The following is a 27,259-nucleotide window of genomic DNA, read 5'->3' on the forward strand; positions in this document are numbered from 1 at the left end:
AGAAAGCTCTATTTGTGGGGAAAGAAGGACATCAATTCTGTTTGGGTACAACGTCGCATGACCACGCAATGGTCAGCTAAAGCGATGCAGATACAGAATCGCAAAAAATGCTCTGGTCAGGAACGGGGTAAATCCTTCCGGGGCTGAAGTGGTTAAAAAATGCTTCTAACCTCAAATGCCCATAACTGCTGCTAAACACTCAAACAGGGTATGTAAAAGCTGTAAAACTGACATTTTTCAACATCAGTTTCCAGTTGTCAGAAAAGGTTTTCAACTACCCTGTGTACATGAGCCCTAAGACCCCATTCACACCTGAGCATTTTGTAGCTTGAAGCCTCAAGCTACAAAATGCTGGAGGGGAAAAACATCCATTATTCTCTATGGAGATGGTTCTCCACTCCAAGTCACCTGAAGCCTTACGCCTGAAGCTTTTTTGTCACTCAAATCGGGCAGATTTGGGCATTTTTGGAGCAGGAAGCAGATAACAAAATCTAAAAACATAGCAACAAATGATGAAACAGATGATCATTTTTCCTATTGGCTAATAAAATAAACATCAAAGCTCAAAAACGGCAAAAAACGCTGCATGGAAACGCGCAAATACGCCCGACAATACGCCGGAAAAACGCTCAAAAATGCTACGCTCAGGTGTGAATGGGGCCTTAGGCCTCATGTACACTGCAGCCGCTAAGCGGACATTTTTGGAGCAGTTGGGCATTTTTTTCAACTGCTCCTGAACTCTCCTCTATGTTATCTTATCAGTACATGTACACAGGGTCGTTTATAGTCGTTTCTAGCCAGTTGAGTTTAGCGGATTTTTGCATGTAAATGCGGCACAAAGGACGTTTTAAACGTGGGTTAATATCTGTCAAGTTAAATCATTCAGGAGAGGTTGTAAAAACGTCCCGTGTAAATTAAGCCTTATGCCGCGTACACACGATCGGACTTTCTGGCATACTTGGTCCGGCACACTTTCCGACGGACTTTGTACACCAGGTGCGCCGGACTTTAAAACGGACGGACTTGCTCACACACGACCGGACTTTCCGGCGGGCTAAGTCCGCCCGTCTTTCCGTCGGACTTTCGCCGGAGTTACGGCGGACTTTCAGAATGAACGGACGTGCCCACACATGGGCCCGGTGACCACGCCCCCTAAAACGTCACAGTCCCAGCATGCCCAGGGACTGTGACATCATAAGGGGGCGGGGTCTCCGCCTATATAAGTCACAACGGAGCCCTCAGAGAGCAGTCCTGCCGGAGAGAGCGTCATGTCAACATCTGGAGAAGAGAAGAGGGAAGAAGAAAAGAAGCCAAGAAGCCCAGAAGTCCGGACCTCCGCTGGCAAAAGAGCGGCCTGAAGACAGCGGAGGGGCCGGCCGAAGAACTAGAACACCGGGAGAAGAGGCCGGAGAGTGCGGAGAAGAACCAACCGGACGCCGGGAGAAGGGGAACCGGAGGGACCCCCGAAGCCGGAAGAAGACCCCCGAAGCCGGAGGAAGACCCCCCCGGAGCTGTTTAATAAATTATTTTAAAAACCTGTGTAGTGTGTTTTATTATTGACACTTTTTCCCTAGGTGAATGGGTAGGGGTACCATGTACCTCATACTCATTCACATAGGGTGGGGGGCCGGGATTTGGCGGCCCTCTTATTATAGGAGGCTCCCGGATTCCGATAAGCCCCCCGCCCGCAGACCCTGACAACCAACGGCCAGGGTTGTCGGGAAGAGGCCCTTGTCCTCATCAAAATGGGGACAAGGTGCTTTGGGGTGGGGGGGGGGAGCCCGCAGTTGAGGGCATGCAGCCTGGTACAGTTCAGGAGGGGGGGGCACTCGCTCGTCCCCACCCCCTTTCCTGATCGGCCGGGCTGCGTACTCGGATCGGGGTCTGGTATGGATTTTAGGGGGGACCCCACGCCGTTTTTTCGGCGTAGGGGCTTCCCTTTAAAATCCATACCAGACCTAAGGGCCTGGTATGCCCCGCGCTCGCCGCAATAGGAAAATTTGTTTTTCCTATTGCAGCGAGCGCAAAATGCAATACCCTGCCCTTGCGTCGTATCTGGTCCGTTGGACCAGCATACAGATGAGCGGGCTTTCCATCGGACCAGCACACAGATGAGCGGACTTTCCGCCAGAGTCCATGTTTCAAATCTAGGTCCGGCGGGCTTTTGGGAAAAAGTCCGCCGGAAAAGTCCACCTGAGCCTACACATGGTCGGATTGTCCGGCAGACTCTGGTCCGCCGGACCAAGTATGCCGGAAAGTCCGCTCGTGTGTACGCGGCATTAGACTTCTGTCACCAAACAGGTGTCCTTATTAGAAGATTTCTTCACACCTCCTGTTGCTGTGGGTTTAGCAGCATGAGGGCAGAAGGGCAAGCTTTTCTACTCAGGGTGGATGTAGTTAGTAGATTTAAACAGAAAGGTAATCACTTTAACTAAAGAGGCACATTACACATACACACATTTATAACTTTTTTAATTATTTGCCTTATCCTTCTGATTAAGCCCTCCCAAAAGCTGATGCAGTGGAAAACCTGTGGAATTCTAGAACCACTGTAGGATTAGATGCTTTAAAATTAAACAAAAATCTCACTTTTTAGCATATTTACATCTGCCTTATTTTTTGGGTACCTGATGGCAAAGATCAGAAGCCTCTATGGCTGACAGCTTCCTGACACTATTCAAGAATTTGAGGACCTTAACCCTTGCTGCCAACTCTATACATACAGTATTCAGGCGCATCTCAAAAAATTAGAATGCCATTGAAAAGTAATTTTTTTCAGAAATTCAATTCAAAAAGTGAAACTTATATATTATAAAGAGTCATTACACATAGAGTGATATATTTCAAGCATTTATTTGTTTTAATTTTGATGATTATGGCTTAGAGCTAGTGAAAATCCAAAATTTAGTATCTTAGAAAATTAGAATATTGTGAAAAAGTTCAATATTGTGGACACATGGTGTCACACTCTAATCAGCAAATTAACTCAAAACACCTGCAAATGTTTTCTGAGCCTTTAAATGGTCTCTCAGTCTGGTTCAGTAGTTTACACAATCATAGGGATGACTGCTGACATGACATGTCCAGAAGACAGTCATTGACACCCCTCACAAGGAGAGTAAGTCACTAAAGGTCATTGCTAAAGAAGCTGGCTGTATCAAAGCATATTAATGGAAGGTTGAGTGGAAGGAAAAAGTGTGGTAGAAAAAGTTGCACAAGCAACAGGGATAACCGCAGTCTTGAGAGGATTGTGAAGCAAATGCCAATCAAGAATTTGTGGGAGATTCACAAGGAGTAGACTACAGCTGGTGTCTGTGCTTTAAGAGCCACCACACACATACATTTCCAGGACAAGGGCTACAACTGTCGCATTCCTTGTGTCAAGCCACTCCTGAACCAGAGACAATGTCAGAAGCATCTTACCTGGGCTATGGAGAAAAAGGACTGGACTATTGTTCAGTGGTCCAAAGTCCTCATTTCTGAAAAAAGAAAATTTTGCATTTCATTTGGAAATCAAGGTCCCAGAGTCTGGAGGAAGAGTGGAGAGGCACAGAATCCAAGATGCATGAGGTTCAGTGTAAAGTTTCTGGGTCTGTGTTGATTTGGGGAGCCATGTCATCTGCTGGTGTTGGTTTTATCAAGTCCAAAGTCAGCGCAGCCCTCTACCTGGAAATTCTAGAGCACTTCATGCTTCCCTCTACAGCTTAATGGACATGCTGATTTCATTTTCCAGCAGGACTTGGCACCTGCCCACACTGCCAAAAATACCAATACCTGTTTTAATGATCATGGTATCGCTGTGCTTGATTGTCCAGCAAAATCGCCTGACGTAAACCCCATAGAGAATCTGTGGGGTATAGTCAAGAGGAAGATGAGAGACACCAGACCCAACAATGCAGACAAGCTGAAGACCGCTATCAAAGCAACCTGGACTTCCATAACACCTCAGCCACAGACCACGCCACATTGATTCAGTAATTCATGCAAAAGGAGCCCTGACCAAGTATTGATTCATTACTTACTGTACATGGACATACTTTTCAGTGAGCCAATATCTCTGTATTAAAAATCCTTTTTTTTATTGGTCTTACAGTATGTAATATTCAAATTTTCTAAGATACTGAATTTTGGGTTTTCACTAGCTGTAAGCCATAATCATCAAAATTAAAAGAAAGAAATGCTTGAAATATATCACTATGTGTGCAATGAATCTATATAATATATGAGATTCACTTTTTGAATTGAATTAGTGAAATAAATTAACTTTTTGATGATATTCTAATTTTCTGAGATGCACCTGTATGTGGCCTCACTGAAGCAGGTCTTTTTCAGTGAGGCAGCATATATGCATATATGTCTTTGTGCAAAAAGCAACGAGCTCCCAGCACAGGGACCGGGCTCTCACCGGGTGCCCCACGGCCCGTACTAATGTTTGGGAACCGGTATCAGTTCCTGATCACCTGGCTGCCTTAATAGCCTCTGACTGGCTATCACAATAATCAATCACTGTAAAGCCCTGTGTATGCTTTCTCTTCTAAATGGAGGGAAAGATGCATTGGGTTTATTTACCTACACTGGAGAGAGCAAAATCTGGTGCAGCTCTACATAGAAACCAAACAGCTTCCAGATTTTTTGTCAAAGTCTAATTGCACTAGCATTTGTTAGAAGCTGATTGGCTTTCATGCACAGCTGCACCAGTTTTTGCACTCTCCAGTTTTAGTAAACCAATCCCTTTGTATTAATTCTATTGCACAGAGCAGTAAATATAACATTTTTGTTATTTTAAAAGAAAAAAAATGACTTTCCAAACACTTTAAAAATCATAAGTTATCAATTTTCAAAATAACAAATAAAACTCTCCATATGATATTCGTCTGGAAGTCTGTCAACATCATCATGAACATGGTATTAATGCAAAGGTTTACAATTTACCTAATTTATGCCCTTTGTAAAATTTGGTAGAAGCAGTCAACATTTTAAAAACACGCACACAGATTGTGATAGCGGCCTTATACAGTAGGTCCTGCTATGTACTGATCTAGAAACAATTCCCCTACTCCCCGAATGCATACCACCAGCTCAGATACTTACCCTGCCCTTCGATCCCGTGATCTTTGCTATTCTGCCCTTAACATTCACTATGTTCAAAGAAGATGGTGAATGAAATAGACTATGTAAGTCTTTTTGATATCAATGCAGAACTGATATATTTTTTAGATTAAGAAGCTATTTATTTGCGATTTTCTAGAATCAGCTATTGACGCTTATTTAAAGGTCAATACAAACAAGAATAATTTACTGAAGTGCTTTTGTCAAAGCATCATTTGACTTGTTTTTGTGGCTTTTTTGAACTGTGTTGTGGCTCTGTTTAGTTAGGAAGGCTGAACAACATACACTGAGACTAGTAAACCTTTAGACAAGACAGGAAACATTGCACCTCACATGTTCTGGAAAATGGTAACCAAAGTTTAACATGAACCGCTGACACTGAGAAAGACTGTGAATGCTGGGAGCTGCCTTATATGTGTCTAGGCAAGAAAAAAACAAAAACCTCAAGGGTAACACAGAAGTGTTTTTTGTTACACTTATAGGCAGTTGGTTTCACCAACACCTGCTTTTTAAACATATTCTTGTTCATACATAATTTTATATAGCTTCAAAAATGTACAGCTGTTTCCCATTGTTACATAGTTACATAGTAGGTGAGGTTGAAAAAAGACACAAATCCATTAAGTCCAACCTATGTGTGTGATTATATGTCAGTATTACATTGTATATCCCTGTATGTTGTGGTCGTTCAGGTGCTTATCTAATAGTTTTTTGAAACTATCGATGCTCCCCGGTGAGACCACCGCCTGTGGAAGGGAATTCCACATCCTTGCCGCTCTTACAGTAAAGAACCCTTTACGTAGTTTAAGGTTAAACCTCTTTTCTTCTAATTTTAATGAGTGGCCACGTGTCTTGTTAAACTCCCTTCCGCAAAAAAGTTTTATCCCTATTGTGGGGTCACCAGTACAGTATTTATAAATTGAAATCATATCCCTTCACAAGCGTCTCTTCTCCAGAGAGAATAAGTTCAGTGCTCGCAACCTTTCTTCATAACTAATATCCTCCAGACCCTTTATTAGCTTTGTTGCCCTTCTTTGTACTCGCTCTATTTCCAGTACATCTTTCCTGAGGACTGGTACCAAGAACTGGACAGCATACTCTAGATGTGGCCAGACCAGAGCCTTGTAGAGCGGGAGAATTATTGTTTTATCTCTGGAGTTGATCCCCTTTTTAATGCATGCCAATATTCTGTTTGCTTTGTTAGCAACAGCTTGGGAATGCATGCTATTCTGAGCCTATCATCTACTGGGACCCCCAGGTCCTTTTCTATCCTAGATTCCCCCAGAGGTTCTCACCCCAGTATATAGATTGCATTCATATTTTTGCCACCCAAATGCATTATTTTACATTTTTCTACATTAAACCTCATTTGCCATGTAGTTGCCCACCCCATTAATTTGTTCAGATTTCCACATCCTGCGGAGAAGTTATTGCCCTGCTTAGCTTAGTATCGTCTACAAATACAGAGATTAAACTGTTTCCTCCAGGTCGTTTATGAACAAAAAATATAGGATTGGACCCAGCACAGAACCCTGGGGGACCCCGCTACCCACCCCTGACCATTCTGAGTACTCCCCATATATCACCACCCTCTGAACTCGCCCTTGTAGCCAGTTTTCAATCTATGTACTCACCCTATGGTCCATGCCAACAAACAGTAAACGTTTATGGGGAACTGTGTCAAATGCTTTTGCAAAATCAAGATAAACCACGTCTACGGGCCTTCCTTTATCTAGATGGCAACTCACCTCCTCATAGATGGTTAACTATGTGTCATGAATGTGTCATGATTCATATTAAATTACAATATAAATGTTATTGTGCCAAGCCTTTAACAAACTTGGAAATTTCAAACTGATCATATTAGGAAAAATGCATACTTAAAGATATCTTTAAGAAAAACTGAACCTCGAAATGATCGATGAATCCTAAAATATGGCAGCTGGAGTGCCTGTAAAATTTGAGTGTGGCACCACCCCTTTCCTATTGGTGTGATGGGCAAATGTAATTACCCAATAGATATGCTGGAGTAGTGGGTGATTCAGATGTATAAGAAAAAGAAAAATCCCAATTGTTGCAGTTGTGCATTCCTTTAAAATGGTTTTTAATCTACAGCTAGCATAAGTACATGATTCTCTCTTTCCATCAGCCTCCTGTTATTCCCTGTACAGCGGCACTCATACTAGGTGAGGGAGGAGCAGAAACAGGAGCTAATAAGGCTTTGCTGCATGCATGTTCTTACAAAAAACATTCTGACAGGGGATAGCATTGTAAGCTGAGTTGATGCCGAATCAGTGTGTTGCTGCTCCATCATTGTCCAATCAGCAGGCTGCAGCTGGAGACGTCACATCAAAGCATTTATTAGCTCTAAGGCTCGATGCACATCTATGCATGTTGCTTTTGAGCGTTTTTGCAGTGCTTTTTGCAGTGCTTGCCGCGTTTTTGAACACGCGTTTTTACCCAGATTTTACAGCATTTTGCGTGGTTTTTTTTTACACTGTATATAGCTAGTTGCTAAGGAGGGGGCCAGGAAGCCGGCCGCCGCGTCCTTACCAAGCGATGAGTCATCGGCTGTCAGCTGGCTTCCCGCTCAATGTAAAAAAAAAGGAATTGCCGGCTAAGAAAAAAAATTGTGAAAAAAAAAACAGCGTGGGGCCCCCCCCAGGTCCATACCAGGCCCTTGGGTCCAGTATGGATTCGGAGGGGATCCCCACACACCAAAATTTAAAAAAAATGTGTGGGGGTTCCCCCAAAATCCATACCAGACCCTTATCCGAGCATGCAGCCCGGCAGGTCAGGAAAGGGAGAGGAGGAGCGAGCCCACCCTGAACCATACCAGGCCACATGCCATCAACATGGTGGGATGGGTGCTTTGGGGCAGGGTGGCTCTGCGCCCACCCAAACCCAAAGCACCTTGCCCCATGTTGATGGGGACAAGGGCCTCTTCCCGACAACCCTTGCCCGGTGGTTGTCTGAGTCTGCGGGAGGGAGGCTTATCGGAATCTGGAAGCCCCCTTTAACAAAGGGGCCCCTAGATCCCCCCCCATGTGAATGAGTATGGGGTACATTGTACCCCTACCCATTCACTAAAAAAAAGTAGTGTAGTGTTAAAAAATACAGTAGACAGTTTTTGACAAGTCTTTTATTAAAAATCTTCTTCTCCACTTCTTCCTCTGGTCTTCCTCCACCTTCTCCTGCATCTTCATCCTTCGGTCTTCTCCCCCTGCTTCTTCTTCCGCTCTTCTTCTGTCTTCTTTGCCCGGTGTTCTTCTTCCTCTGTCGCCACTCCCGCTGACGACCCTCCTCCGCTGCTGCTTCCCGCTGATCTGTCGGCGCCAATGTCCTGCATTTCTTAAATAACGATGGGGGTGTGGCAATCGGATTACGTAATCGGGAGGCCACGCCCCCTTGTGATGTCACAGACCCAGCATGCCCCGGGCAGTGACGTCACAAGGAGGAGTGGCCTCTGGTTGTCAGGAAGAGGTCCTTGTCCCCATCAACATGGGGGCAAGGTGCTTTGGGGTGGGGAGGTGCAGAGCCCCTCCTGCCCCAAAGCACCCATCCCCCATGTTGAGGGCATGCGGCCTAGTATGGTTAAGGAAGGGGGGGCGCTCGCTCATCCCCTCCCTTTCCTGATCTGCCGGGCTGCATGCTCGGATAAGGGTCTGGTATGGATTTTAGGGGGACCCCCACGCCATTTTTTAAAAAAAAATTTGGTGTGTGGGGATACTCTCCGAATCCATCCTAGACCCAAGGGCCTGGTATGGACCTGGGGGGGACCCCACGCCATTTTATTTCACAATTTTTTTTTTTAGCCGGCATTTTTTTTTTTTACAATGTGCGGGAAGCCAGCTGACAGCTGATGACGCATCGGTTGTTAAGGACGTGGCGGCCGGCTTCCCCCTCCTTAGCAATCAGCTATATACAGTGTAAAAATACATAAATAAAAAAAACGCAAAACGGAGTAAAAACGTGGTACTTGCGTTTTTGATGCGGGTCAATTGAATTCTATTACATGCAAAACGCTGCATTTTGCGGGAAAAAAAGTCCCCGACCCTTTCCAAAAACGCAGAGGCACAAAAATGCATTGATGTGAACATGTTCCATAGGAACCCATGTTAAAAAATTTCCCTGCATTTCTGCAAAATGCATCAAAAAATGCATTCCTGTGAATCGAGCCTGACAGAGAAAGTAGTGTCACCCTCTAGGCTTTACTGTTCAACTGGAGTGTATGAATAAATGAACGGTATTAAAAACCCTTTAGCGGATTCCCATTTGTGTATTTTAACTGTGTTATTAACCATCTGCTTGGAGATCAGCCTTAAATGGGCCACAGAAATAAGAAATACCACATAAATACACATGGTAGCATACTTTTCCCATTGGTTTTCTACTGTAGATTTTAATTCCTGAAATTTATGGTGCAGCTTTGTAAATGCATGAACAAAAAAGACATAATTATGCATTGCATATTAAAAGTGTATGTTAGTGCATGTAAAACTATGTTACTGTATACAAATAGGCGCTTGGCCAAAGGAAGTGCAATTGTTAAAGTGTAACTCCACTTTTGTTGACAAAAAACATTCCCCTCTGGGTGATCTATGTACATTGCAAGGATTTTAACAAGCCTTGTTGCGGATTCCTACCTTTTATTCTGAAGAAATCCCTCTTTGTTGCTCTGGGCCCGCTGTGAGCCTAATGGGAGTGGTTTCAAAATTATCAACCAGCTGGTGCAAAATCAGGGCTCTAAAGAGGAAAACTGCTGGGTCTGCTTCCCTTTAGATGTGTTCCTATTGGGAGTATCTTGCCAAAAATGGCATTTTTGTTGCAGGGGATGCCAAAAATCTGACTTGTATCTTAGTGCAGACTTATGGGAAAATCAGTGAGCCAATCACACAAGCAGGAAATTATGTTTCACATTCTGTGTACAGAACACTTCCAGGTAGCCACATTGCATTGCACTTTACAGAAAATAACAGTGATGCAGATTGAAAAGGAAAGGTAAAATTTTCATAACATTCAATTACAATATGACTTGTGTTGTAATTGTATATGCTATATTATTATTTTTTTTTATTTGCAATTTTTTCTAATGAAAGTGGAGTTACCCTTTAACCATTTACCGCAAACTGCAGTAGTTGTACATTGGTAATTTGATGTAGAATATCGGAGTTATGGCAGCAGATAGCTGCCATAACCCCAGTATTTTCAGAAACGGTGGGCGGTGGTCTCCATGGTGGATTCACTGCAAGAGAGGTGACTGCCACGCTCCGGTCGTCTCTGCCACTTACCGTATACGCCAGTAGCGGCGGAGACGATCCGATCCTTTCCCCTGAGAGACCTGGAGCCGAGTGAGGGAAAGATAGCCCCCCACTCAGCTCCAAAACATTGAAAGACGGAAGCGACGTCACTTCCGCTCAACGGCCTTAAAGGGGAAAAAAATAAATAAATAAATTGCATTTAAGTGTAAATGTGAGATCTGAGGTCTTTTTGACCTCAGAACATTAAAGAGGTCCTGTCATGCTTTTTTCTATTACAAGGGATGTCTACATTCCTTGTAATAGGAATAACAGTGATCCAATTTTTTTTTTTAAAGGGACGGTATAAAAATAAAAATGATAATAAATAAGAAGAAAAAAAGAAAAAATTTAAAGCGTCCCTTAGCAACGTGCTCACGCGCAGAAGCGAATGCATATGTAAGTCGCAACCGCATATGTAAATGGTGTTCAAACCACACATGTGAGGTATCGCCACGATCGTTAGAGCAAGAACAATAATTCTAGCAAAAGACCTCCTCTGTAACTTAAAACTGATAACCTGTAGAAATTTTTAAACATCGCCTATGGAGATTTTTAAGGGTCAAAGTTTGTTGCCATTCCATGAGCAGGCGCAGTTTTGAAGTATGACATGTTGTATATTAATTTACCTGGCATAAAGTTATCTTTCAAATATTAAAAAAGATTGGGCCAACTTTACTGTTTTCTTATTTTTTTACTTCAAAAAAGTGTATTTTTTAAAGAAAAAAATTGCGTTTGTAAGACCGCTGTACAAATATGGTGCGTCATAAAGTATTATGACGACCGCCATTTTTTTCTATAGGGTGTCCTAAAAATATATATATAATGTTTGAGGGTTCTAAGTAAGTTTCTAGCAAAAAAAATGATTTTAACAAGTTTGAAAACTAGGCCCGGTCCTTAAGTGCTTAAACCACCTTCATTTCCCAGTACCCGGTAAATTCGAACATATTTGCTGTTTTATGGCATTATCAGAAAATTTGGAGAATAGGGAACAGATATTGGCAAAGGAATTAAAGATGCTACTTGACAGAATGACCGTTTGCGTGGCTTTTTTTTTTTAATACTGGGAGCCTGCATGTGCAGTGTGGATCTGTCTATGAACACACATTGATTGTTGTACAAGTGTGCAATGTCTGCTGCTTCAGAACTACAGGCTGACTTTTATATGTTGGCTTGTAAAGGCCTAATAACAGGTACACTGGGCAGAAGATTATTATTCTTTTCTAGTCATCTATCTTGTTATCTTACTTTATATAAATCAGATTAACTGCTACCACTCATAATCATTATAGGATACAGAGTAAAGAAGACACCTAGTTAATGGTTGAATTACTTGAAATATTTCCTTTGAGAAATTACTTTTAGATAAGTTTGGACTATTGCATTTTATGGCAAGTTTATGTTACTCTGCTAAGATTTTTCCTGATAGACAGAAAAGGCTACAAGTTCTTACCAACAAATTTCTGAGGCATACAGCTCTTACGTTTGGCAACGTTACTTGCAATTCTGTCCAGTACAAGAGACCTCTCAGAGCCAAGCTTGGAAAGATCTTCAGCCATTTCAGCCTGGTTTGTCTCTTCTTTTACTACTACAATCAAAACATGTGCAATTGAGATTATATCTCACATCTAAAAAAAAACCTTTGACTTGAGTACAACATTCTAATTATAAAAGTATATACTGCAAAGCAAAATTGTATTTCTAAATCTGCAAAACACTCCAAAATGCTTGACTGTAAAAAGCGAGGAGCTTACAAAATGTATTCAATAACTGATGACCGTGGTTAAGCAAACAGAAAACACATTGCTGGAAGAAAGGTAAGATGGTTTTTTTTTTCACAGAAGAGACTTCTGTAGGAATTCTACCTGCTATCAATGTTTTTATGTAGAACTTTAATTTCGCTTTAAAGTGTTACTAAACCCACAACAGTAAAATCAGTCTGTATATGCAGTAAAGCATGCTTGGTATACTCACTGTGGAACCTAAGGGGTTATTCCTCTGCATTGTATAAAAAAGTTGTTTGATCCTGTCTTCTCTGATCCTTCCCTTCATCCACAGTCCTTGGGGGGCAAGCTGCACATGCTCAGTTTGGTGTGTATTAGTAGAGATTTTTTTTTTCTCGGGAAAGTGCATGTGATCAGCACAGGGCCAATCAGCACTGTGCAGCCAGAGGGTCAGGGGTCCTGCAGCATCATAGGACAATCAGGGGAGAATGAAAACTCCTCCTACAAACTGTAACCAGTGCTCTGCTGTACACTGATAGAAGTCACAAGACTGCTTTAACTGCTGATTAAAAAAGGTATTAAGCAGTTTATATTTACTAAAAAAAATTGCATTTCCATGTTCTGTGTACTATGGGAGACCAGATATAGTGAATGCAGGGTTCTAGGTTTAGTAACACTTTAATTACCAAAAAAACAGTTTTTTGATGTGACTGTAAATCCCATATATTGGAATACATACATGACACAGGACCGCCCCCAGTGTATCCTTATAATTATAACCCTGCCAACTCGCTGAGGCTCCAGTTTGTTAGCAAGCAGTAAGTAGATCACAGATGAAAGAGGGGAGGGACCTCTGAACTGTACGCCAAAATATGGAATTTACAGGTACGTCAAAAGTCCTATTATCCTAATTGTACAGAAGAGGACATAGGAATTGATTCTTAGACCATGTATGGGCAACAATATAGCCAGAACAGCAGCAACAGGCCTAGAGGAAAAAAATAGGAGGTATCAACCAACCTAAACAGGCAGTTGACAGCAGAAGCACCTTGTGGCCAAAGCATATCAGCAAAAGCCTGAACAGACACCTGGCAAAAACAGTTTTAAAAACATGAACACTGGATAAGGTGTTTGGTTCTGAAAAAGCTGAGAGCCCTAGAAAAAAGACAAAATAAGCACCCAGCAGGGAGAAAAAAGAGGGAGGAATTCCACAGAGGAACCGTCCTGTGGGAAAAGAGAATGGGTTAGTTCCCAAGGCAAGATGTGACAGGTCACCATAGATGGCAGCCAGCCCCACCCATAAGCAGAACATGGGTCAGGAGAATGAAATTCCCATAAAAGGCGATAGGAAGAGCACCAGAAAAGCAAGACAAACTGGCTTCCGGGAAACCTTGTCCCCATGAAGTAGAAGAAAAAAGGAAATGGGGGAGCCAAAACAGGACTATGGATTCTAGGGGCAACAGAGAGACAAAGGTTCTGTTTCTACAAAGAATCATTTAAAGCAGGAGCCCCAAGAACACAAGAGGAGGGCTCTTTGTGGGGACTTGAAGAAGGCCCCAGAGGGACACAGAAGGTGGCAGAGGGCAACAGAACAGAAGAGCAACTTCTTACAGAGTGCACAGGGAGTGCAAGAGCAAAGGTGTTAGGAACAGGAAATACAAGGCTGAACCAATACCTGCAGGATATTAAGGGCTAGGTGTTTGGCAAACACAAACAGAAGAAGTTGCAGGAAGAGCAATGGGAATACCTTTTAAAACTGAGTTCACTATGATCACAATAGGTGAGAACAACCTCACATGATACATTGCAGAGTATGGGGGGAAGAGATAAACAGAAAAACAGTACATTGATCAAGAATACAGAAAAGCTTTCTGGTTGTTACCTTCCTTCTTGTGCCTAATGAAACATATGGATACTATGCAGAACTAGGTGTATCTAGCCAGAGAAAATCAACCTCAGAGCGAGAAGCCATACAATTCTGGTTTTGAAAAATTTTCAACAGCCTCCATTAAAATTTTAGTCATCCCCCTTGCCTTCTGCAAATGTAAGTGAGCCAAGCAAATCATGTTCTAATGCATGAATACACTAAGGGGAAGGAGAGTCACCCATCATTTCCAGCAGTGGAGATAGCCTTTGAAATAGACAAGACATAGTTGCAGGGAATTCTGCTTCATTCAGACAGGCCAAAAGGTGTGCATCTATGAGGGAGCCCAATTCAGAGAGTTGTTGCGATGTCAGTATAAGACCCTCTGAAACAAGGGAAAAACTATCAAACCGTGAGGAAGTTTGAGTTTCATAAAGGCCTGAAGCAGAATTCTCCCTATTTCTACCATATGCTCTCGCTCCCAGGCACCTCTAATTTGCTCATTGCTAAGTAATGATCTTCCCATGTGGGGAACACATGGAATGGATGTGGACTGCAGGGGATCAGTGTGTCTGATGTGAAGGAATCGCAGTAACCCTGATGCTAACCAATGCTCATTGCTAAGTAATGATCTTCCCATGTGGGGTACACATGAAATGGATGTGGACTGCAGGGGATCAGTGTGTCTGATGTGAAGGAATCGCAGTAACCCTGATGCTAACCAATGCTCATTGCTAAGTAATGATCTTCCCATGTGGGGTACACATGAAATGGATGTGGACTGCAGGGGATCAGTGTGTCCGATGTGAAGGAATCGCAGTAACCCTGATGCTAACCAAAGCTAACCCTGTTGGCTCCCTCTTGGTGTTCATGGATACTAATTGAGACGCGACTAACAAAACTTTAAGTGAATATTAATATTGTGTATTATGTTTGTCCTCTCTCTCTCTTTTCCCATTACAGGACTCAAACTGGCTCCTGAAGAAGCATTCAATTGCGAAACATGTAGAGTTACACTAGTTTGATGTCTCATATGCTGAATAGAGGGTTATGGTTTTTTCCCCTGTTTTAAGGGATACCCCTCTGTATGCTTTAATCTATGTGTGAGAGAGCACCAGCTATTGCTTTGCTATGCACTGCAATGTTTTTAAAATGTTTATGTTTTTGGTTTTTTGTATTTTTTGTATAATAAAATATTCATATTCAATTTTATGACTGGTGCCTACAAAGTCCATTTTTCTACTCCCTTGGGTGTACTTTTGAGAATCTGATGCTAACCAAGTTCCTGGAGCTGCATCTCTGAGATATTAGGCAACAGGTGAGGCAGCAAATGATCACAGTGCACAGTTAGGAGTTTTATAAGCACTACTTCTGGTACTGATGTGGAAAAAAGACCACCAAATCTTAATAGGTAAAAGCTCTGTTAACGTTATCTACAAGGCCAAAAAAAGCGAGTCAATAATAACTAGGGAAAAAGCACAAAAAGTGTAGCTTGCTCCATAACCTTTAAGGTTAAAAAACACTTGTGTTGTTAGCATGATGTGTCTTGTAAGATAAAAGGATATATTGTAGTAGGTACCACAGATTCAAGTAATGATCCAACAGGATGTATACACAGGAAGCAGTATGTAAAGGTACAGGGAAACCCTGTCTTACCTTGTCCACATTGTTGGTCCTGTCCAGGGTACAGGCTTTACCCATCACAGTGGCGCCCCACCCCCCAAAGGGGGTCTTCAAGGAATGCACCACAGCCCTGGACCTGTATAGCAATCTGTGACTAACTACACTTGTTGCGCCACATGCCAAGGTGAGCACCTAACTCAGTATCTGGTTCACAAAGCAACATTACAGGGTGACTGCTGTGGGGTCTGAGGACAATTACAAAGGTATACACCTGCGTAACCAATCTGGAAAATGCTGGTGAGCTATAAGGCAATGAACTGTCAGTTAAAGGAGAAAAGGAAATATGTTGAAGAACAGAAAAATCTTCTCCAGCAAGACAAGTAGTCCATCACCTAAGAACACCAACAAAAAACTGGAGTCTCACAGAGCGGGTGGAATTATATCAATATATCAATATACAGCAAAGCTTTTACCAGTGTCTAATCCTCTGAAGATAGTGACATATAACCTACAGTTTAAGAAACAATTCCTGTGTCCAGTTCTGTACAATCAAGATAATGAAATTACTCTTTAAGTAAACTCTTTAATTCCCTAAACACCTAAACATAGTTTGAATTTCACAAGCCACTCCTTCTTTCCCCAAAATATGCAGCTAAATAAGACTAAATAAAATTGATAATGCATGCCAATTTAGACATTTTGTCAAAAGTCAATAGTCCTTATTTCCATCTTTAACTACTTCACTTAGCTGCTGATGTATGAAGAGAGCAGTGGCACTGTCACAGGAGGGTTAGAGATGTATTTGATGTGTGAGCTGAGATGGACAGCTTTATACTGTGTGAGAGGCAATACTGGGCACACTGTGGGTGAAGAACTGGGTCTTTGGGGACAGATTGGAGTAAAATTTTTGTTCACTGATTATGTATCAGTGATTTATTTATAAACTCATATCTGGCAGTGATTTCTGTTAACACAAGCAAAAGGAATGGTTGCTTTAAGTCTGAAAGTAATGATCAGTAATGTGTGTTTCTCTCCTCAAACCATTTCTCCATTTTGCTATTTGACTGTTGGTCAAGAGGCACCAAGTTCACTATGTATTCAAATTAACAGAAATGCAACATAAGCACACAACAGGCTAAAAAGCACACTGACTTCACACAGTTCCAATCAAAAATCTGATAAACGCTGAGCACTCTGTGGCCATCTATCGCTGGCAATTAGTGTCTCCATCTAACAGGCAGTGCTTGGTTGGGCTATTTGAGTGCACCCAAAAGCAGTAATAAACTTGCCTATTCTAGCTAAGGACATGAAAAACCTGCATAAGCAGGTGTTATTTTCTGTATGTTAGGCATGCTGAAATGATTTGTATATATGTTGATATAGGCAACTAAACTTATATATCAATCTTGGGTTTTCTTTCTTTTTACCTATAGTTTACCTATTGAATACCAGAGTTAGCCATATTCTTGTAGTTTGCTTCCTCTGCACTCAGCATAACAAAATATGTAGCACTGATACTAAACATTTCTGCAGATTTCACAAAACAAGTTTCTAACCAGAGAAATAACTGAAAGGCTCTGCAAAATTGTGCCAAGTTTCAGTGGTATTCAACTTCTACTGAGTGACAAGAAGAGGAACAGTTTTATGTTCCCTATACCCTTCCACTGTGCTAAAGCCAAGAAAGCACAACCTTAGTATAAGATAAATAGTAAGATGCATCAACATAATATTTTCACAGAGACCTTGAGGAACCTTTGCAATGATAGAAGCCTGTATCTTCTTGCTAGTTTTAAACTCTGTAAGTTGATATTAAAGAGCAGCTCCACCTTAAAAAAAATAATTAAAAGCCAGCAGCTACAAATACTGCAGCTGCTGACTTTTAATAAATGGGCACTTACCTGTCCCCAGGGTCCAGCGATGTCGGCAGCCGAAGCCGATCAATCGCTTGGCTCTCGGCTGCCCCAGCCGTCATCCTCGGTCAGGGAATTGGGAAGTGAAGCGCTGCAGCTTCACTGCCCGATTCCCTACTGCGCATGCCCGAGTCACACTGCGCCTCTGCACTGGTCCCCGTTGTGTTCTGGGAACTGTGTGTTTCCCAGAACACAACGGAGGGGGTGGGGTGGGGGTCCGGGCATCTGCGGATATTGTGCGGCTGTCTAAGCCCGGAAGCGGCTGCAGATACCTGTATTTGACAGATATCTGCACCCCCCTCCCCCCTGAAAGGTGCCAATTGTGGCACCGGAGGGGGGAGGAATCCGATGAGCGGAAGTTCCACTTTAGGGTGAAACTCCGCTTTAAATATAGATGAAGCTATGCACTTTGCTGCTGCAGATAAGAAACATGGAGTGTTCATCTTTTAGGTTATGTACTGTACATCCTGGTACAGTTATACACATCTTGGTTATGTTAGCTGAAATTGCCCTGAAACAGTACACACTTAAATGCTAACTCCACTTTTCGGACCATGTTACATGTTACTCGTTGTTACTTTTGAAATCTGTCCGGCTATGTGGGACACCGCTCACACAAAAGTGTCATTCATTCACAGAGATTTGTGAATGACTGAACTAAGTCTAGGTTCACATTTATGCGTTTGATGCGATTTTCAGGTGCATTTTGCGATGTGTTTTATGTTTTAAACCCACATTTTTGCATGCAGTTTTCATGCATTTTTTTCTCTTTAAACACACTGTATATACCTGGTTGCTAAGGAGAGGGCCGGGAAGCCAATCGCCGCATCCTTTTCAACCGATGAGTCATCAGCTGTCAGCGGGGTTCCCCGCTGACAGCTGAATGTATAAAAAAGAATTGCTGGCAAAAAAAATCTGGAAAAAAAACAGCGTGGGGTCCCCTCCCCCCAAATCCATACCAGGCTCTTCAGGTCTGGTATGGATTTGGAGGGGAACCCCAGGCCAAAATGTAAAAAAAATGGTGTGGGGTCATGCCCTCAACATGGGGGGGTGCTTAGGGGCTAAGGGGGGCTCTGCCCCCCCACCTCAAAGCACCTTGTCCCCATATTGATGTGGACATGGGCCTCTTCCCCACAACCCTGGGCTGTGGTTGTGGGGTCTGCGGGCAGGGTGCTTATCAGAATCTGGAAGCCCTCTTTAACAAGGGGGCCCCCAGATCCTGACCTCCCTAGGTTAATGAGTATGGGGTACATAGTACCCCTACCCATTCACCAAAAAAGTGTAAAAGTGAATAAAGACAGTACAAGAGTTTATGAAAAGTCCTTTATGAAAAATAAAAATCTCCCCCGATGTAGATCCATTGGCAATCACTGCCGAAACCAAAAAAGAAAAAAACCTCCATTCACAATGAATACTCCTGAGGTCTGCCTGCTCCGCCATGTGACATTTCTTAATTAGCTAAGGAGCAGGGACACCCGGCGATGTCACCTGGTGGCACCGCCCCCCTGTGACGTTGGTGGCCCAGCATGCACCGTTCAATGACGTTACAAGGGGCGGTGCCACCAGGTGATGTTGCCGGGTGGTTCCTCCCCTTAGCTATTTAAGAAATGTCACACGCGGAGCAGGCAGTATGGCTGGCATTGTGATTGGTGATGGATCTACATTGGGTGACATTGTTTTTTTATTTTCTAATAAAGGACTCTTGTACTGTCTTTATTCACTTTTACGGTGAATGGGTATTCCGATAAGCTCCCTCAACCAGACCCCCACAGACCCGCAGACCCCCACAACCCAGGGTTGTGGGGAAGAGGCCCTAGTCCCCATTTTGCCCCAAAGCATCCCCCCACTCACTCGTCCCCTCCCTTTCCCTGACCAGCCGGGTTGCATGCCCGAGGGGCCTGGTATGGATTTGGGGGGGGGGGGGGCACGTCGTTTTTCTCCCCATGAATTCCTTCTTTCTACATTCAGCTGTCAGCTGACGACTCATCGGTTGTTAAGGATGTGGCATCCGCGTTCCTGGCCCACTCCTTAGCAACCAGTTATACACAGTGTTAAGGTGAAAAAAAAACGTGAAACACATCAAAAATGCATAAAAAACGCAACGCCTGTGTTTTGGTGTGGCTCCAGTGAAGTCTATTATATGCAAAACATAATCTGCTGCGGGAAAAAAAGTCCTTGACACTTTACAAAAACGCACCAGCTGAAAAACGCATAGATGTGAATGTGTACCATAGGAAATCGTGTTAAATGGACTGTTGTTCGTTTCTGCAAATTGCAATTGCCACACTAAAAAAACGCATAGGTCTGAACGTAGGGTAAATGTGTCGCCTGTCACCATGGCAGACAGACTTGTAGCTCACTACAGAAACAAGTGCGGGGATCACTGCATTCTCAGTCCATTGATGCTTCCTCTAGCTCAGTAAATTAAAGTCCATACCTTGGTATGGACATAGAGCTGGAGGAAGTTTCTGCAGAAGCACTGCACCCTCGATCCACTGATTGCGGTTGCAATGATTTGCAGACTTCAAAAAAATAACACATGCACATTTGTTTAGCTGCAAGAAAATATATGTATTTATTATTTTTTGTAAAAGGTGGACTTACTGTAGACCTTTAGGTGAAAATATAGTGAACAGAATGAAGTGTTTTTGTATTTACTAATATAATCCGTTATATTCTTATAAAGTGGAAGTCAAGCCAAACTTTTTTTTTTTTGGGGGGGGGGGGGGTAAGAAAGATCTCTGAGGAAATTTTCCAAACAACAAAATACACAGCAATAAAAACCTGACAGAGGTTCTAATTCCATATCTGATTTACTAAAAACACATTTGGCTCGAATTATACTTTAAGCAAATGAACTTACCCGTGTAAAGGTTATTTTGCAGACCCATACTTTGCAGGTAATTGTGGCATCTCTCCTTATGTTCTTCCAAAGAGCTGCGTTGTTTGTAACTGCGGCCACAATATCCACACTTGTGTGGTTTACCTACTACAAGAAGATAGATTATGTTTAGTGTTTTAAATGAAAACCTTAGGCAATACACACAATGTAAACCTGAGTTAAAGGGTATGTTATTGGCTTGTTAAAGCCTAAGTTCAGTCAAAAAGGGTTTTAAAAAAATCATCACAAGGGACATTACTTACAATATGATGTGTCCCTTGTACTGATGACTGCAGATTAAGTCAAAATTTTCTGTCCTCCGATTCCCCTACCACACCTGCCGCGATAATCTTCTAGTGCTGTGGGGGTTAATAGAGCCAAGGGACATGCACTCATCAAGGCTGACAACTATGCATGCCCTTTCTACCCCCTACTCCATTCTTAAAAGTTGTCTCTATAGTCTCTATTAATAAAAAAGGATCTATGAATTGAGGAGGTGGATCTTACATTCATCCGCCCGTCCTCCATTATTCATAGATTGTTTTTTATTCATAGTAGCTATAATACAGTCTCTATGAATGTAGAAGGGGTGCAGAAAGGATGTGCATAGTTTGCACCCTGGCGTGTGCATATGACAGGTCCCGCGACTCTATCAACCCCCAAAGCACCAGAAGATTATGTTGGCAGGGGTGGGAATCGGAGAATGGAGTATTTCAACTAAATATGTAGCCAGAAGCACAAAGGACACATTTTACTGACTGTAAGGAGTGTTGCTGCTCTCATGTATTGTACCCTGACACCACCATGTATTGTGCCCTGCTGTCCCTCATGTAGTGTTCCCTCCTACTCCTCATGTTTTGTGCTTTGATTTTCCCCATGCAATGTTCCCTGCTGTCACCTCATGTAATGTGTTCTTCTTTTCCCCATGTATTGTGCCCTGCTTTTTCTCATGTAATGTTCCATTCTTTTCCCCATGCATTGTGCCCTGCTTTTCCCCTTATAATGTGCCCTGATGCCACCCATGTATTGTGCCCAGGTAAAATGAATATCTCCTAAACATGCACCATGTAGGACATCTTCTATCGAGCAGCAGCTGGTGATGTCACCGGCACATGCGCTCTTAAAGAACAGCATACCCGTACCGTTGCTTCAGAGCGGTGTGGCGAGGCCAAGACTTATGATGCCATTGTGGCTCGGCCACTCAGACAGCCAAAGTCCACGAACCCGGAAGGAAGACTGGGTGGAGATGGTAGCCTCTGCAGCAGTGCATACTAGCGCAATTATGCCTTTACCTTTACTTTATTTTTCATAGACTTTTTTTACCTCTTTAATGGATTATTATGGGTCCTTTTTTCAATACAGTGGGCCCTAATGCAGCCATACTTCTGATTTTAAAAAATACGCTGGCATATATATAAAGCACAGCAGTGTGCTTAACATGTCTGCCCTCATTTAAAAAAATGGGGATGAAAAAATGTGCCCAATCACATGACCTGTCAAAATCATGTTACCAAGGTCTCTCCTATCACAGATTATTCTCTGCAGCTATAAAAAAGGAAAAGAAAGGCGCCTCTAAGTGCAGTATGCAAAATTTAATAAAGTGCACAAAGGGTTAAAAGCACTTACAAGATTGTTGAGTGTTAAAAGACATGATAAAATCAGGAGTCCTCATCTGTGGCATGTGTCCATCCTCAGCATGGTGGTAGAGAGCAGTGTAGAGCCACCCAGCAGCTGTAAAGCGTTCTCATGCCCTGACGAAGGAGCCGCATATGCTCCGAAACACGTTACCTCCCCCTTCTCTACACTGACACCATCAGCCTTGTGTGTCCCGCAGTGAATACAGGCTTCCCTGCTGCTTCCTCTTTCCAACACGCATGAGAACGCTTTACAGCTGCTGGACGGCTCTACACTGCTCTCTACCACCATGCTGAGGATGGACACATGCCACAGATGAGGACTCCTGATTTTATCATGTCTTTTAACACTCAACAATCTTGTAAGTGCTTTTAACCCTTTGTGCACTGTATTAAATTTTGCATACTGCACTTAGAGGCGCCTTTCTTTTCCTTTTTTATATCTTCATAGTTGCTTTTCCTCTAACCAAAGTCCTGCCAGAAGTGCCATCTCATCACTATCATCCCTCTGACCAGCTACCCACCTCCACCAGAGCGCCCTTATCTCCTCTCTGTTTTATTTTCTGCAGCTATATGCAGCCAACACTGAGGGATGCTATAGGCTCCACACTGCAGCCTTAATTTTATTAATAAATTGAAAAATGCAGACTTGTTGTGGAGTAAACGCTGCGGTGTCCTGTGGAGAGTTAGTTCATAACTGTATCGGCACTCCATTATAAACAGCCCCCTACATATAGGAAATCACATAACTATAGTTACATATAGTAGGTGAGGTAAAAAAACAAACAAAAAAAAAAACAAGTCCATTAAGTCCAACCTATGTGACTTATAGGTAGGTAAAAACATTAATCCAGAGTCCAATGAGAGCTGAAGTAGCTCAAACAGCCAGCTATAGAGGCACATTTAAGCGATAAGCGCACAACAGAAGTGATCATTAGGTGAACTCCTGAACTCCAAGGTTACAGGACTTAGCAGGCATAGAGAAGGGTTGAGAAGTGGGCATAGAGAAGGATAATTTGTGTTATTAAATATTCCCTGCACAAATGAACTAATCACCTGAATGTGTCCTTAGATGGCCCGTAAGTGCATCTCTGCGCCTGCATGCATAGTTACACAAGTGACACTTAAAGGGCTTTTCACCAGAGTGTAATTTGATGTGTCGCAGAAGATTGCCTTTCTGGGTAAAGGAGGCACCACATTGGTTGCACTGGAAAGGACGTTCCCCTGAAAAAGAAATAAACACACAAGAAAATTACAACATTAGAAAATTCTAAATACAAAAATATAAAATTATCAGTCTCTTATCCATCTAACTCCTTATGTGTGTACTTATGTGAGAACAAAATGTAACACAGTAACAAGTAGAAGACTTCAGCAAGAAAGTTGTTTTCTCACTAGCACTGTATGACTTCCGTCGTCTGCAGGTTTGATAGAACATGAGGCTTTTAGACTAGACCTGCCAGTTCCTTAACGCTTCACTGGCTGGGTCAATTTGATCTGAAAATCTAATTTTTTTTTCTAAATCAGAATGGCACATCACAATGCAAATTCAACCTCATTTAAATAAAGTGACTGCAACATTTTTTGTGTTGAAGAGCCACTCTTCCTGATCAGCAGTTTTGGAATAAACCAATATCCAATTTTGTATGTTGTGGCATTTGGTGTGTGTGTTTTTTTTAATGTAGCTTTTTTTCAAAGGGTCTTTAAAATATGCTACCGAGGCAGCAAAAATAAAAAGGGAACTCATTAAAAATGCATTTCAGGATCACAAGTTCATTTCAGCGTTACACTCTTATATTTAAATGAAAGGCACTTCATTATAGCAGTTATAATAACTTCTTTTCATTTACATTTTCCCATGTATTTTCCCTTTCAATTTCTTCTCCATTACCTGTCTGTCCCTAAGCCGCCAAATCAGGGAGGAGAGTGGGGGGGTGAAATAAAAATGAGCAGGCAACACTATGCTGAGGGACATTATCCATTATCCTTGCAGGATATTATCATGGGGTTTTGAATTAATAGTCTCAAGGGCTCGCAAAACTCATAGCCCATGACTGTATGTTTAGAAAAAGTGAAAAGAAGTCCCAAGGTGTAACAGCTGAGGGCTAACTCTACTACAATGCTCCTGCTGGAAGTCCTATAATTGTAGACCACATCAAATACAGATAGGAAAGCATTGCTAAGATAAAGGTGCAACTGCACATAGAGCCTTTCTGTAAACTGACATTTTTATAGTATGAATACTCCACAATAATTCAGTCATTAAGCAATCCTTACTTCCATCTTTAATCAAGTAGCGCGGTCAATGAAGTAACACAGCACTCAATCAGATTCCTGTTTCCTCTGTGAAAAATTCATTCTGACTACTGACTACAGGTTACTGCCCTCAAATACACATGCTAGTAAAAAGGACAACGTTAGCTTATTATCAATACTTGAAATTTGTCTCAGAACCAACACCAGGATCTACTCGCCAATACTTTATTAAAGCTGAACTCCATGTTAACAGGTAAGTAAACAGGTAAAACACATACATGGTATTTTACATGTAAAGGATTTTTAGATCTGTTCATTCAGTCTTGCGATTTAAGCAGCTCTGTCACACAGCACAGGTAGGAGGCTGACACCACTTTTTCTATAACACTGTGGTTTCATGTTGTTACCCCTAGTCAGATTAGCAGGCAGAGAAAGGGCAGAAGCAGATGGATGAGCTTAACCTTCTGCCTCCTATCGTGCTCCTGGTCAGAACATTTGCTTGCACAACACCTGACTGACACACGGTACACCTCTTAATCCCCTTCCAATACTGTCTGAAGGTTGCTATACATTGGATTCTGAGAGGCTGACACCTAGTCAGGTACTTACATTAGTTGCACTGAAAAAATATGAATTAATGAATACATATCTGCATCTTTTATATCTGCACTGAGTTCAGCAGATTTCTTTAGATTTTACTGCTGCTTACAAGTTAAAGGGGTTATAAAGTCAGAAGGTTTTTTTATCGTAATGCATTCAGTGCATTAAGATAAAAAGCCTTCCGTATGCAGCAGCCCCCCTCAGCCCCCTAATGCTTACCTGAACCCCATCTCTGTCCAGCGATGTACACAAGTGTCTCTGCTTTCCGAGACCCTCCCCCCTGATTGCCTGAGACACAGTAGCGGCGCCATTGGCTCCAGCTGCTGTCAATCAAAGTCAGCTAGCCAATCAGGAGACAGAGGGGGCAAGGGCTGGGGCTCCATGTCTGAATGGACACAGGGAGCTGTGGCTCGGTTCTGGTGCCCCCATAGCAAGCTGCAGGGGCCAGGAGCACAGAAGAGGAACCCGAAAAGAGGAGGATCCGGTCTGCTCTGTGCAAATCCACTGCAACAGAGCAGGTAAGTATAACATGTTTGTAATTTTTATAGAAAAAAAATGAGACTTTACAATCACTTTAAGGCCCCTATCACACATGCTGTCCGTTTGTCCATTGACGGATGAAAAACGGACATCAATGCATCTCTATGGAAAAACGGATGTAAATGGATGATCATCCATTTACATCAGTATACATCGGCATCTGTCATCATCTGTTTTTTGAAATTGATCAAAGGAAGAAAAACGGATGTAAACTAACAAATGATCAGTTTTGTGCCTGTTTTGCATTGGCAGTGGATGTAAAAAAAACTGATAAGCACTGATGACCACTGATGAAATACTGATCAGCACTGATGAAAACCTGATGAAAAACAGATGAATACTTCATCTGTTTTGACATGACTGAACTGATTAAATGAACGGTCCGCATTTGTAAAAGAGGCCTAAAGAGGAGGTCCAGCCTGGGTGAAAAAAATTAAAAGTCAGCAGCTACAAATACTGTAATGCCGTGTACACACGGTCGGACTTTTCAGCACCAAAAGTCCGTCAGTCTGTCCGACAGACTTTCGACGGACTTTCTAACGAACGGACTTGCCCACAAACGATCACACAAAAGTCAGACGGATTTGTACGTGATGACGTACACCGGACTAAAATAAGGAAGTTGATAGCCAGTAGCCAATAGCTGCCCTAGCGTCGTTTTTTGTCCGTCGGACTAGCATACAGACAAGCAGATTTCTGGGTCTGGCGGAGTTACAACATAAAGATTTGAAGCATGTTCCAAATCTAAAGTCCGTCAGATTTGCAACTGGAAAAGTCCACTGAAGGTCCGGTGAAGCCCACACACAATCGGATTGTCCGCCGGATTTGGTCCGTAGGACCAGTCTGGTTGAAAAGTCCAAGCGTGTGTACGCTGCATTACTGCTGACTTTTAATATTAGGGCACTTACCTGTCCAGGGAGCCAGCGAAGTTGGCACCCCAGCTGATGTTCGGATCGACTCCTGGGTGCTGCCATCACCATTCCTGGTAAGGGAACCCAGCAGTGAAGCCCTTCGGCTTCACAGCTGGTTGCCTACTGCGCATGTGCGAAGTGCGCTGCACTTTCTAACTGACCCAGTGGCAGGGGAAGGAAGAGGGGGGCCGAACATCTGCAGTCCCGTCTCCAGAAGTGGGGAAGGGGACCTGTCAAAAACAGGTCCCCGTTCCCCCCTAAAAGGTACCAAATTTGGGGGGGGAGCATATAAGCGGAAGTTCCACTTTTGGGTGGAACTCTGCTTTAAGTTTACTGCTGAATATATACTGAATAATAATTTGTATGGACATAACAGTATTAAAATGTGGCAAACTGATGCATTTGTTGATATAACTTAAAGCGGGGTTCCACTCAAATTTTTAACTTACTCTTACCCCCTTCAGTTAATTGCATAGATGTTCAAATGCCGCACAAAATTTTTTTTTATCGCTGTAATTACCTTTATATTGTACTTTATTATGGCACTTCCTGTCTCTCCTCCCATGGGAGCAGGCGTGTTTATTGCCTTTCCCTGGTGCCGCACTGTCTCCTGGGAGCTTAGTGTCAGGCTTCCCAAGGTTCAGTGCGGGAACAATGATCATGCTTGTGAACAAGCTGTGAATGAACAGCATTCACTGCATTCTAGAAATCAATGCTTGTGGGCTTCACATGCCCACAAGCAAGATGGAAACAGCCAGCATCACATTTTTTAAGTTATTCTTCGGTACGAAAACAGACAGAGGCGGAAATATTACACCCAAACTGTGAGTATTATTTTGGGATTAGCAAAGTGTCTCAATTACCTAAAAAAAAAAAAAAGAAAAAAGATTGGTCGCCGGACTCCCGCTTT

At 42.6% G+C, this 27,259-nt stretch overlaps 1 protein-coding gene across 10 annotated transcripts in view; it reads right to left on the reverse strand.

Annotated features, from left to right (window-relative positions):
• IKZF1 (IKAROS family zinc finger 1) overlaps positions 1-27,259 on the reverse strand; it is a 216,972-nt gene that overhangs the window by 21,151 nt on the left and 168,562 nt on the right. For 5 of the 10 annotated variants that reach the window (XM_073630607.1, XM_073630613.1, XM_073630610.1 and 2 more), the window contains 3 exons: positions 23,099-23,266; positions 20,391-20,516; positions 11,860-11,994 (listed from right to left, as the gene is read on the reverse strand). In XM_073630607.1, coding sequence (XP_073486708.1) covers positions 11,860-11,994; positions 20,391-20,516; positions 23,099-23,266 — 429 coding nt within the window. The remainder of the gene's footprint in view (positions 1-11,859; positions 11,995-20,390; positions 20,517-23,098; positions 23,267-27,259) is intronic. The other 5 variants (XM_073630614.1, XM_073630609.1, XM_073630615.1 and 2 more) reach the window with 3 other exon arrangements.

This window comes from Aquarana catesbeiana, linkage group LG05 (assembly GCF_042186555.1).
Source record: "Aquarana catesbeiana isolate 2022-GZ linkage group LG05, ASM4218655v1, whole genome shotgun sequence".
NCBI lineage: Eukaryota > Metazoa > Chordata > Amphibia > Anura > Ranidae > Aquarana > Aquarana catesbeiana.